At 49.0% G+C, this 12,668-nt stretch overlaps 1 protein-coding gene across 9 annotated transcripts in view; it reads right to left on the reverse strand.

The window, feature by feature from the left end:
- PAK1 (p21 (RAC1) activated kinase 1) overlaps positions 1–12,668 on the reverse strand; it is a 120,850-nt gene that overhangs the window by 10,319 nt on the left and 97,863 nt on the right. For all 9 annotated transcript variants that reach the window (XM_068139723.1, XM_068139693.1, XM_068139676.1 and 6 more), the window contains 3 exons: positions 12,143–12,255; positions 999–1,116; positions 447–546 (listed from right to left, as the gene is read on the reverse strand). In XM_068139723.1, the coding sequence (XP_067995824.1) occupies positions 447–546; positions 999–1,116; positions 12,143–12,255 (331 nt within the window). The remainder of the gene's footprint in view (positions 1–446; positions 547–998; positions 1,117–12,142; positions 12,256–12,668) is intronic.

Below are 12,668 nucleotides of genomic sequence, written 5' to 3' on the forward strand. Positions count from 1 at the left end.
TAAAGGAGGATGATCCCCTCTCTGTTGCTGCTGGCCACAGTGCTTCTAATACAAGCTCAGGATGCCATTGGCTTTCTTGGCCACCTGGGTACACTGCTGACTCATGTTCTGAGTCAACAGGGTCAATCAATACCCCCATGCCCCACACTTTCAAACCCACTCTTCCAGACTAGAAAAGCATTAAAGTGCTGTTATTTTAGTCCACAGAAACAGATGGCCCAAAGCTACATGAACCCCAAACCTCACTCTGAGTCTGGTATTGGCTCACAAGGATTCATGCTTGCCAATCTCCATTAAAGCCAATGCTATGAAAATACCTACAGGAGCCTCTCTCTCCATCACCACAGCACCCATCACACCCCTATCTTCCCAGTAGTCCTGGCCCAGAGCAGACAACAAGCCTGGGCTGATAACTCAATTTACCACCAGCAATGTTCCCCACATACTCAGTTTGACAGAGCCATCCATTCCCAGCAGGATGTTGTCACTCTTGATGTCCCTGTGAATAACTTGGTTTGAATGGAGGAATTCCAGAGCTTGGAGACACTGAAAAAAAAAAGGAATTAAAATAATTGAGATATTCTTATGGTGCATGGAATTATTCCCCAGTCACAATTAGCCAGCTAGTAGACTCCAACAACATGCATTTGGAGTAGCAAGAGCTTAGTGTCTTTCATATATTCAGTATGTGCAGGGCTACAGAGAGATCTCCTACTGGGATCAGCAGGGCCTAGGAGGACAAGTTAGTCCCACAAGACCTGGAGGACAGGCATAACCAAGGGGATTCCAGCTCCATTTCATACTTCAGTCCACCCCCTAGGGTGAAACATTATTAGGATTGTGTGCTGCATCCCCCCAGATGAAATCCATCCTCTGAAGGAATGGCTGCTGCATTGCAGAAACTGGAGGCAGCTGTTCCTGTGGAACTAGTGAGAGGTCACAGAAAACCCAGGTCCCATCCCAGCCACAGCTCCCTCCAAGCACAGAGGCCACTTTACCTCTCGGCACACAGCTGCGATCTGTCCTTCGTCCATGCAGGTCTCTGTCACAACATCTGTCAGGGAGCCTCCTGCCAAGTACTCCATGACCACCCAGAGCTCTTCTCCTACAAGGTAACTGAAGAGACAAACCAAGGCTTTACAATCAGTAATTATGAGCACACTACTGGTTACCTGGCCCAGATGCACTGGGGTTTAAAGCCACCTTTGAAGTGCAGAGAAACCATGAGGCTTGAGCAGCCCACCCTACAGTACTCAGGCACAGGTGGTACGTGGGAGGATCTCACCACAACCTGAAGGAGCAGAGAGAAGGGTGAGTGCAGAAAGTCAAGGAGAGAGGTAATGGTACAGCAGGCTACAAGTTTCTTGGCCATAAAAGCAAGGCTGAATTTTTCTACCTTGGAAAGGGCCCAGACTAAGATAGAGATCAGGCCATACAACCCCTGCTGCTGCTGGCAGAGAAAGGGAAGAGCTACTAGTCAAGGGTGGGGTCCAAGCCTGCAGCCCAGACATTTGGCACTCAGGATGGCTTTGGAGGGCTCTTGCACCAGAAGAGGTGGCTGGGGGCTGTGCTGCCTACAACTCCCTGAAAGGGGCTTGTAGTGAGGTGGGAGTTGGTCTCTTCTCCCTAGTATCAGGTGATAGAATGAGAGGAAAGGGCCCAAAATTGTGCCAGGAGAGGTTTGGGTAGGAGATTATGAAAAAAATCCATTTGGAAAGGGTGGTCAGGCATTGGAAGAGGCTGGCCAGGTGTCGTAGTTTGGGCTGGGTGCCCTCTGCTACAGCGGTGTTTCCTGTGTCCAGAAGTCCAGCCCAGTGGGTGGACACAGGAAATTAGGTTATTTCCTACCATGATCCCTTGCACCACTATAAGTTTCGCGGCGGGGTCTGGCACTTCCTCTTTCCTTCCTCCTCGCCACCGGGTAACTGGGGGAGAGATCTCCCGGCCATGGGCCTGGTTAGGCCCAAGGCCACGGGGGGATGGGCAGTCTCAGATCTGGCCAGCTGAGACTAGCCTAGCAGTGGGGGGGGGGAAGGAGGAGCCCTGGGGGTTTGGGTGCACCCCCAGGTGGGGATGGGATTTCTCTGGGTCTGTTTTTGGGTCTCTCTCTCTCGTCACTGTATTTTTAGGTTTTTTTCCTGCACGCACTCACTGTTCTATTTAAACTTTCCATCACCTTTGCAATCCGTTTGTTTGAGTCATTATTTCTGCGCGTGGTGGGGAGGGGGTCTGCCCCAACCCACTACACCAGGGAGCTGCTGGAGTCACCACCCCTGGAGGTGTTCAAAAAACATGTGGACAGGGCACTTTGGGACATGGTTTAGTGGCCATGGCAGTCTTAGATTGATGGTTGGACTCAGTGATCTTAGAGTCTTAGAGTCTATGATTCTGGCATCCTCCTGTCCTAAACAGCTGCCTACTTTACCTAGGCCCAGGGACACAATCCTGGGTGACACAGTCTCTGGTTGCCCATGAACAAGTGAGAACAAACTTGTATTTTATTATTTTTTAAAGCATCATGGATTGGACATTCCCTCAAGCTTTTTTATGCGACCCAACTAGTTAGGGATTTTTGTCTGAAAAACTCAGAACCATTCATGAGTGCCAGTGAGAACATCTTGCTGGATGCAACTCTGAAGACTGAAAATACAAAAAAGCAAGCCCAAAAGGGCAGGTCTTGTCTAAGAAGGCCAGGGAGAAGATGATGAGGAGACAGCTGAAGTGAAGGCAAGTTTTCTCAACCATTTAAGATATTCTGCTCTGCTGGGAGCGTTGTGGTTGTGTCTAAAGATAGAAGACCTGGGATGATTACCTCAGCATTAACTCATTTTAGGAAAAAAAAACCAACCCAAACCCAAACCACCAACCACTTCTGCCTTTTGGGACCCATCTGGAAAAACATCAACACAATCTTCCATGACTGATACACGAGGATAACACATTCCTGAAGGCAGGAATCATCAGCTCGAAAACTTCAGAACCCATTTTCTCGGCCTATCCTCCCATTTTGTTAAGTGAGTGGACAGATGAGTCAAGAGAGAGGACAGAGAATCTAATTAAAGACTTCTGCTGGCATTAGAGTTCCTCCAACACACTCTTGCTTTGCTCTGAAACACTGATCCTACCGAAGAGAGAACTTGCTGGAAGTTAGAGGCAAAACGTTGGACAAGTTCTAGGGAACAATTAGCTAAAAAGCAAAAGTGAAGGAAAAAGAAGTTGTTGAGCCCAGCTTAGCATGGAAAGTAGACAGAGATGAGTCAGACATCAGAGAAATGGGCAGGAGGAAAGCTATGACCTCCAAAGGCCACCCTGCCAATACTGAGCTGATGAAAGAACTCCCTCAAAAAGAGAACTATAGTCTGAGCTGTGTGACAGATGCATTATGAAGAGCTTTTAATATCAGAGACAAAGATGGCACCCTGAAGACTCTGCAGGGAGGTAGAGTTTGGAGTTTCTTTCAGGATACAGAGCCCAAGAGCACAGAGCTATGCTCCTGGAGCAGACAGGCCTCCAACTCCCAACAGAAGCTGATTGACTGGCCGTTATTTTGCTGGCAGCACAGACTCCAGCAAAAGCAGTACCACATGCACAGCAGCCCCTCACAGTGAGAGAGGAGCAGCAGAATTGCTTTCAGAAGCACTCACAGAACCACAGATTGTTGTGGTTGGAAATCATCTCCAAGACTATCAAGTCCAGCCACCAACCTAACACCATGTCCCCAAGAGCAGTGACCACACATTTCTTGAACACCTTCAGGGACATTGACTCTACCACCTACCTCCCTAGCAGCCTGTTCCAATGCCTGACCCCTCTGTTTACCTAATATCCAACCTAAACCTCCCCTGGCACAATTTCAGCCCATTTCTACTCTATGGGTCATCTACCTTCTGATAGGCCTTGAAAACCACTCTGTCACACCCTTCCTTCCTGCCCCTATGCTGTTGCTACTTCCTCATCACTTCTACCAAACCAGGCTCTCTCCAAATCTTATCAGCACCCTTTCAAGTCAGTGGCACCCTGGACATCACAACACATCCCTTCACTGCCAACAGCACTGGCAGCCCAAATCCACTTGACTGTAAGGATGCGGGCAGCAGGAGCTTCACCACTCCTGTGTGACAACCTCGAGCCTGTGCCAGCTGGGAGCAAGCTGGTATCTCTGCACAGCCAAAAGGGATTGACAGAGCCAAGTACCCCACTGTGAGCCAAAACTGTGCCATGAGCAAAGGCATGTGCCAAGGCCCAGGCACCTCAATAATTGAGAGATGTGACACAACACACAGGGTGGTGGAATGAACTGTGGTTCCTTGCCAGCTGCCACCAAGCAACTGCCATTGCAGAAGACTGAGTGGTAGCATCAGGGATCTTTTCATCTAGGCAAAGGAGATGCAAGTTTCAGTCACTGAGCTTCCCACTGTAAGCATGACTCACAGAATCAACCAGGTTGGAAGAGACCTCAAGATCATCAAGTCCAAATGATCACCTGACCCTAAATAATCAACTAGACCATGGCACTAAGTGCCTCATCCAGGCTTTTCTTAAACACTTCCAGGGACACTGACCCCACCACCTCCCTGGGCAGCCCATTTCAATGGGGCAATCTCTTTCTGTGAAGAACTTTTAAGGTCAAGTCTAAACTTCCCCCTGCACAGCTTGAGACTGTGTCCTCTTGTTCTGTTGCTCATTGCCTGGAAGAAGAGACCAACCCTACCTGGCTACAACCAGCTGTACAACTAGTTGTAGGGAGCAATAAGGTCTCCCCTGAGCCTCCTCTTCTCCAGGCTAAGCAACCCCAGCTCCTTCAGCCTCTCCTCACAGGGCTTTGTGCCAGACCCCTCCCCAGCTTTGTTGCCCTTCTCTGGACACGTTTGAGCAACTCAACATCTTTCTTGCATTGTGGGGCCCAGAACTGACTCAAAACCACTCTCTCAGCAGTTCTGGAGACACCACCAGGAAGCCCATACACCTACACGCTGCTCTCCATGTCATGTCAGGCACAGCATGGTGTTGCAGCTTGTTATCCACAGTCACCTTTCAAAACAAGGCTAACAGTAAAAGCAAGCAGATTGAAGGCTCTGAGGAAGGAGGAGGTGGTCCACAGCTTTCTCTTGCTTCATCTGCAAGAGCAAGTCATGCTCCTGTAAGATGTTCCTCAGTTTCCACTTAGGAAGGTGTCTACCAAGCCCTTCCTGTCACAAACACAGACCAGTCAGTCATAGTCCTTTTGAACTGATAAACTTTACAAAAGTTGATTTGCTCACAAGAGTAAGATCATTCATCACAGATTTCTGCACCAGGAACATGCCTCCAACATGCAAAGATGAAGTTAGCATGGAAAGAAACCAGTGATGTTTCACAGTGTGACTGTCAGGAATCTTCAGCTTTCTTCATGGACCTTCCAGCCCTAGCTGTGTGTGTGGCTGGGGTGAAGGTAACAGTGGCTACCACTTGAAGAAGTGAGGAATTGTGGGGTTTACTAGATTAAGGAGATCTCTTCAGAAAGAAAGAAACCAAAGGGCAGGAGTTTTCTGTGCCAAACACTGGGTATCTGATGCCTGTGTTGAGAAGCAAGGCTCTGAAGCCTTCTTTCACTCCCTGGAAACTGACACCTCCAGAAGGTAACTCAGCACAAGTGGCTGCTTGTCTGCAGGGGAAAACTAGTGCCACTGTTTTCAGAGCAAGATGATTCTAAATTCAGCTGCTGAGCACAGTTGAATTAGGCCACGTTAAATTAAATGTCACAGCACACCTTTGTGCCACACTGGCCACACACACTGCAGCAGAAAAGCTGTCTTCACCACCAGCAAGTAGGACAGCAAGAAAGAAAGGACAAAGTGCAGGAAACCCTTAGATAAGGGCAGGAGCTGAGGCAAAGAAAAGTGAGAGAGAGCTGGTTCATACTGCAACCATCTTGCAGCTCCCATTAGGGCCTCAGAAGGGGAGGCACTGTCACAAAGGGAACCACAAAAGAGAAACCAGGTCCCACAGTGACAAGTGCATCTTACAATCAGAGGTTCACAGAATGGGTTGGGTTGGAAGGGACCTTAAAGATCATTCAGTTCCAACCCCTCTGCCATGGGCAGGGACACCTTCCACCAAACCAGGTTGCTTAAGGTGTTGTCCAACCTGGCCTTGAACACCTTCAGGGAGGGGGCATCCACAACTTCCTTGGGCAACTCATTACAGCGTCTCACCACTCTCTCTGTAAAGAATTTCTAATCTCCAGTCTAAATCTACCCTCCTAATGCTTAAATCCACTCCCCCTCATCCTATCACTACCAGCTCTTTTATAAAGTCCCTCCCCAGCTTTCTTGTAAGCTGCCTTCAGGTACTGAAAGCCTTCCTTGTACTTCCTTCTGTGACAGCAGTAGATAGAAGTCATAAAGTGGTGTTCAAATATTGGCTTTATTGAGCACTCAGGAAGCAAACAGATAGAAAAGACCAGGCAGGAGGGACACAGATCCCCAGCAACAGCATCCTGCAGTTGGGAGGCTAAAGAGGCACAACAGGCACAAGAACCCCCTTTTTCTTCCTAGTTGCTGCTCTGTCCATTTGCAGCACTCAGACAAAAGCTAATCCCTCTGAAAAAGATTAGTGAGAGTGGGATGACAAAAGCAGCAGCTTTGTTGCTGGAAGTTTGAACAAGGCAGCAGAACATGCAGCTACCCTACAGCTGGGATGTACTGGCTAGACAAGGCAAGTGCATGTAGGCAGTGATGCTGTGTCTGATGGGAAGAGAATGTCTCACAAACAGTTTTGCCAAGACAAAGCCTCTAATCAGCCATGAGAAACAACCAGTTTCAGCCCAGATGCAGCTCTTAACTCTTCTTTACCACTTGATTCATTTTACACAAGTAAAATCCCTCTGCTCTTTGTAAGTAGAGGGTGCCTGCCCAGCTTCACTTCCTTGTGCCCACACCCCTTCCCCAAAGTCTCAGGAGCAGACTTTCTGTCCCTTCAACAAAGCAGCTGTTTGCAGCCATGCATAGGACACAGCACCGTATAAATTCAGTACCACAGCTGATGCTGCAGTACACAAGAAGGGTATCTTCTTGCCTCAGACATTAAAAGCCTGTTACAGAGACTTGTTAAAGAGCCAGCTGATTAGATGTTGATACCCATGCACAGCAAACAAGTGTGCAAATACTCCCTCAGATTTCCAGAAAGATTCTGGGTGACATTCCCATGCACCAGTACAGGTTAGGGGTTGAACTGCTGGAAAGCAGCTCCATGGAGAAGGAGCTTGGGGTCCTGGTGGACAGCAGTTGACCATTGAAGAGCAATGTGCAGCCAAGAAGGCCAATGGCATCCTGAGGTGCATTAAGACGAGTGTGGCCAGCAGGTCAAGGGAGGCTCTCCTGCTCCTCTACTTTGCCCTGAAAAAGCCTCATCTGGAGTATTGTGTCCAGTTCTGAGCTCCACAGTTCAAGAGAGACAGGGAACTACTGGAGAGGGCTATGGTGATTAAGGGAACAAAACATCTCTCTTATGAGGAAAAGCTGAGAGACCTGGGGCTGTCAATAGAATAGAATAGAATAGAATAGAATAGAATAGAATAGAATAGAATAGAATAGAATAGAATAGACCAGACCAGGTTGGAAGAGACCTTCAAGATCATTGCATCCAACCTATCATCCAACACCACCTAATCAACTAAACCATGTAACCAAGCACCCCATCAAGTCTCCTCCTGAACACCTCCAGCGACGGCGACTCCACCACCTCCCCGGGCAGTCCATTCCAATGGGCAATCACTCTCTCTGTGTAAAACTTCCTCCTGACCTCCAGCCTGAACCTCCCCTGGCGCAGCCTGAGACTGTGTCCTCTTGTTCTGGTGCTGGCTGCCTGGGAGAAGAGACCAACCTCTGCCTGTTTACAACCCCCCTTCAGGTAGTTGTAGAGAGCAATAAGGTCTCCCCTGAGTCTCCTCTTCTCCAGGCTAAGCAGCCCCAGCTCCCTCAGCCTCTCCTCATAGGGCTGTGCTCCAAGCCCCTCACCAACTTCGTTGCCCTTCTCTGGACTCGTTCCAGCAAGTCAACATCCTTCCTAAACTGAGGGGCCCACAACTGGACACAGGACTCGAGGTGTGGCCTAACCAGTGCAGTGTACAGGGGCAGAATGACCTCCCTGCTCCTGCTGGCCACACTGTTCTTAATGCAGGCCAGGATGCCATTGGCCCTGCTGGCCACCTGGGCACACTGCAGGCTCATGTTCATCCTACCATTAACCAGCACCCCCAGGTCCCTCTCTGCCTGGCTGTTCTCCAGCCACTCTGACCCCAGCCTGTAGCACTGCATGGGGTTGTTGTGGCCAATGTGCAGCACCTGGCGCTTGGATGTGTTAAATCTCATGCCGTTGGACTCTGCCCATCTGTCCAGCCTGTCGAGGTCCCTCTGCAGAGCCTCTCTACCCTCTAGCAGATCAACTCCTGTCCCCAGCTTGGTGTCATCAGCAAATTTACTGATGATAGACTCAATGCCCTCATCCAGATCATCAATAAAGATGTTAAAGAGGATGGGACCCAGCACTGATCCCTGGGGGACTCCACTACTGACTGGCCGCCAGCTGGCTGTGGCACCATTCACCACCACTCTCTGGGCTCGGCCATCCAGCCAGTTCCTAACCCAGCTCAGAGTGCTGCTGTCCAAGCCATGGGCTGACAGCTTGGCCAGGAGTTTGCTGTGGGGGACGGTGTCAAAGGCCTTGCTGAAGTCCAGGTAAACTACTTCCACAGGCCTCCCCACATCCACCAAGCAGTCACCTGCTCATAGAAGGAGATCAGGTTGGTCAGGCAGGACCTGCCCTTCCTAAATCCTAAATCCTAGATGTTTACAAACACATTAAGGGTGAGTGTCAAGAAGGTGCCAGTCTCTTTTCATTGGTGTCCAGTCATAGGGCAAGGGGTAATGGATACAAAGTGGAACACAGGAAATTACACCTCAACATGAGGAAAAAATGCTTTACTGTGAGAGTGTTGCAGCACTGGACCAGGCTTTCTGGAGAGGTTGTGGAGTCTCCTTCTCTGGAGGCTTTCAAAACCCACCTGGACTACAGCCTGTGCAGACTGCTCCAGGTGAACTTGCTTTGGTAGAGGGATTGGACTAGATGATCTCCAGACACCCTTTCCAATTCCTACCATGCTGTGATGCTGTGATCCCTCCATCAAAAAATAAGGGTTGCTAGGCCCAAAGCCTGCAGCTCACCCTATCTAGGCACTCTTTAGCTACAGACCTGGTTCATCAGGAATGCCAGACTGATGTTGAGTGCAGCAGCCTGAAAGTCCTGTTGCAGCTCGACCGCAGCAAGCTATATCTTACCTTTAACGTGAGGTGAATGACAGGCTTGAGACAGTGTTATGGTGATGGTGAACTCAGGATCACAGAATGGTTTAGGTTGGAAGGGACCTTAGAGATCATCTACTCCAACCTCCCCACCATGGACAAGGACACCTCTAAACTAGACTTGTCTGCTCGAGGCCTCGTCCAATATGGCCCTGAATACTCCCAGGGAAGAGGCACCCACAACCACCCTGGGCAGCCTATTCCAGAGTCCCACCACCCCCATACCGAAGAACTTCTTCCTAAGATCCAGTCTAAACCTACCCTGCCTCAGCTTCAAACCATTCCCCTTGGTCCTGTCACTAGACACCCTTATGAAAAGTCCATCTGCAGCCTTCCTGTAGGTTCCCTTCAGGTATTGGAAGGCAACACTTTTGCCTACTGGGCTTTCAGTACACCCCAGATGTCAGTGTTGACAGTCTGGGACTGCTTCCTGGAATTCAAACAGGGGAGATGCAACAATTCCTTGTTGGGGCACCTCTCTGCACCCAAAGAAGTACATTTGCTATCTGCTCTTTCCAAAGCAGTCAGCCTGCAAACAGCTGATGACAGCAGCACTGCTACCATCACCCTCAGCATGAATATCCTGTGGGGAAGAGCTCTCACAACCACATCTGTCTGCAGACCTGGACATTTTGCTGCCTTGAGCTACAGCAACCAGAATTTTCATGGTTACATGTGTTTGTTTTTCACAGAGTTTGCACACAGTGCAGCAGCCACTGTGCTGCTTGCTTCTGCTTTGTTACTGTCATAGCCCAAGGACATCAGCTCAAGAACAAGCAGAGCAGGTCTTGGGTGCAGCTCTTGCAGTAAGGAGAAGCAAGGATTATTTAGATTGGATGGTAGGAAAATCTTCCTTGCTGAAAGAGTGGCCAGGCATTGGCACAGGCTGCCCAGGGAGGTGTTCAAGAAAGGCCTGGACATGGCACTTTGGGACATGGTTTAATGACCATGGAGGTCTTAGCTTGAAGGTTGGACTCAATGATCTTGGAGGTCCAATCAAAAGAATTCTATGATTCAAGGAAGAGCTGTCCCATATGGATGTAAATGGAGTGCCACAGCACATATGTGAGCCCAAAAAGCCCAGCCCTGAGCTGGAATAACCTCATTCCCTCTGCCTTACAAAGAGTTCTAACATCTACATCAGGTCTCCTTTTCTCCTTAGTAAAGAATGGCTAGAAGGCTCTCCAGCAGAAAAGGACCTGGATGTTGTTCAACAGCCTGCTGAAGATGAGCCAGTAATGGGCTCAGGTAGCCAAGAAGGCCAGGGAAGTGATCAGAAAGAGTGTAGCCAGCAGGACCAGGGAAGAGATAGTGCCCCTGCACTCAGCACTAGTGAGGCTGCACCTCAAATACTGGGTTCAGTTTTGGGCCCCTCACTACAAGGAGGGCATTGAGGTGCTGAAGCTTGTCCAGAGAAGACCAATGAAGCTGGTGAATGAGGCTAGAGCACAGGTCTTCTGAGGAGCAGCTGAGGGAACAGGGGCTGTTTGGACTGCAGAAAAGGAGTCTCAGGGAAGACCTTTGCATTCTACAACTCTCTGAAAGGAGGTTGGAGCAAGATGGAGGTTGGTCTTTCCTTGCAAGCAGTAATCATAGGACAAGAGGAAATGACCTCAAGTTGCCCCAGGTTAGACATTTGGAAAAACTTCTTCACCAAAAGTGTTGTCAAGCCCTGGAACAGGCTGCTCAGGGAAGAGGTGGAGTCACCAATACAAGAGGAATTTAAAAGAGCTGTAAATGTGGAGCTGAGGAACATGGATTAGTGGTGGACCTGTCAGTATTAGGTTTACAGTTGGACTTGATGATCTTAAAGGCCTTTTTCAACCTAAACACTTCTGTGGTTCACACCTGCAAGAAAGCAGCTTTGCTTGGCTGTGTCACATGTCATTCACCCTTGTCACTGTCATGCTACTGTGCAGAAACCCTCAGTGGACAACCACAGGGACAAGATCACCATCTAACCCCAGAAGAAGTTTGCTCTTCCACAAGGAGAGCATCATCATTGCTCAGTTGTAGAATAAAGCAAAGACAAATAACACATTTCAAACTATTTCTGTTTCTTCTGTAGAGGCAGGAAGGAACTGGCTCCTTCTGTGCAATCTGACAAAGGAGAGAGCTGGAAAGAAGAGTCCTGACATCATACTGCTACTGCCTGTGCTGCCAGCATCTGTAAGAGAGCCTAGATGACTCATCGGCATCTCCTTCTCTTAAGATATGGAGAGAGATCACAGAAATATCAGAGAATTGTCAGGGTTGGAAGAGACCTCAAGGATCATCTAGTTCCAACCCCCCTGTCATGGGCAGGGACGTTTCCCACTAGATCAGGTTGCTCAGAGCCACATCCAGCCTGGCCTTAAAAACCTCCAGGGATGAGGCTTCAACCACCTACCTGGGCAACCTGTTCCAGGGTCTCACCAACCTCAGAGGGAAGAACTTCTTCCTGGTGTCTAATCTAAATCACCCCTCCTCTAGCTTGGGTCCACTTCCCCCAGTCCTATCACTCCTTGACACCCTAAAAAGTCCCTCCCCAGCTTTCTTGTAGGCCCCCTTCAGATACTGGAAGGCCACAATAAGGTCTCCTTAGAGCCTTTTCTTCTCCAAACTGAACCACCTCAACTCTCTCAGTCTGTCCTCATAGGAGAGATGCTGCAGCCACTAATCCAACCAAACTCCAACACGGCCACGTGCACTAAGCAATGTGAGGTTGTTCTATACCTGCATTAAACTGTGACAGAATTACTTAAAGACAGTGATAAGAAAGCATTTTCCAGAGTCAGTGAATGCTTCAAATCATGACATACCTGTCCAAGTAGTTGACAATGTTGGGGTTTTTGTTTTCCCTCATCACAAGGATTTCATTTATAATCAGTTCTTTTTTGGGCTGCTGCTGCAAATTCATCTGTTTGATGGCAACCTGCAGCGGAGAAAGACCAAACAAAGCACTATTACAGATGTACCCTGGAAATTCACAATGATTATTTTAGTCCAGCATTCACAGAACCATAGATTGGTGGGGATTGGAAGGGATCTGCTGAGATCACCTAACCCAAGCCCCCTGCCAAAGCAGGATTACCTAGGGTAGAGGACAGGTCACACAGGAACGCATCCAGATGGATGTTTCCACAACCTCTCTGAGCAGCCTGTTCCAGTGCTCTGTCACCCTCACAGTAAAGAGGTTTTTCCTCATGTTGAGGTTGTACTTCCTGTGCTCCTGTTTGTACCCACTGCCCCTTGTCCTGTCACAGGGCACCGCTGAAGAGAGACTGGCCCCTTCTGCACATGTCCCCTCAGTTTAAGAAGGATATTGAAATACTTGAACGTGTCCAG

This window comes from Melanerpes formicivorus, unplaced genomic scaffold (genome assembly GCF_026170545.1).
Source record: "Melanerpes formicivorus ecotype bairdi unplaced genomic scaffold, bMelFor1.0.p_v2 SCAF_1, whole genome shotgun sequence".
In the NCBI taxonomy this organism is placed as follows: domain Eukaryota; kingdom Metazoa; phylum Chordata; class Aves; order Piciformes; family Picidae; genus Melanerpes; species Melanerpes formicivorus.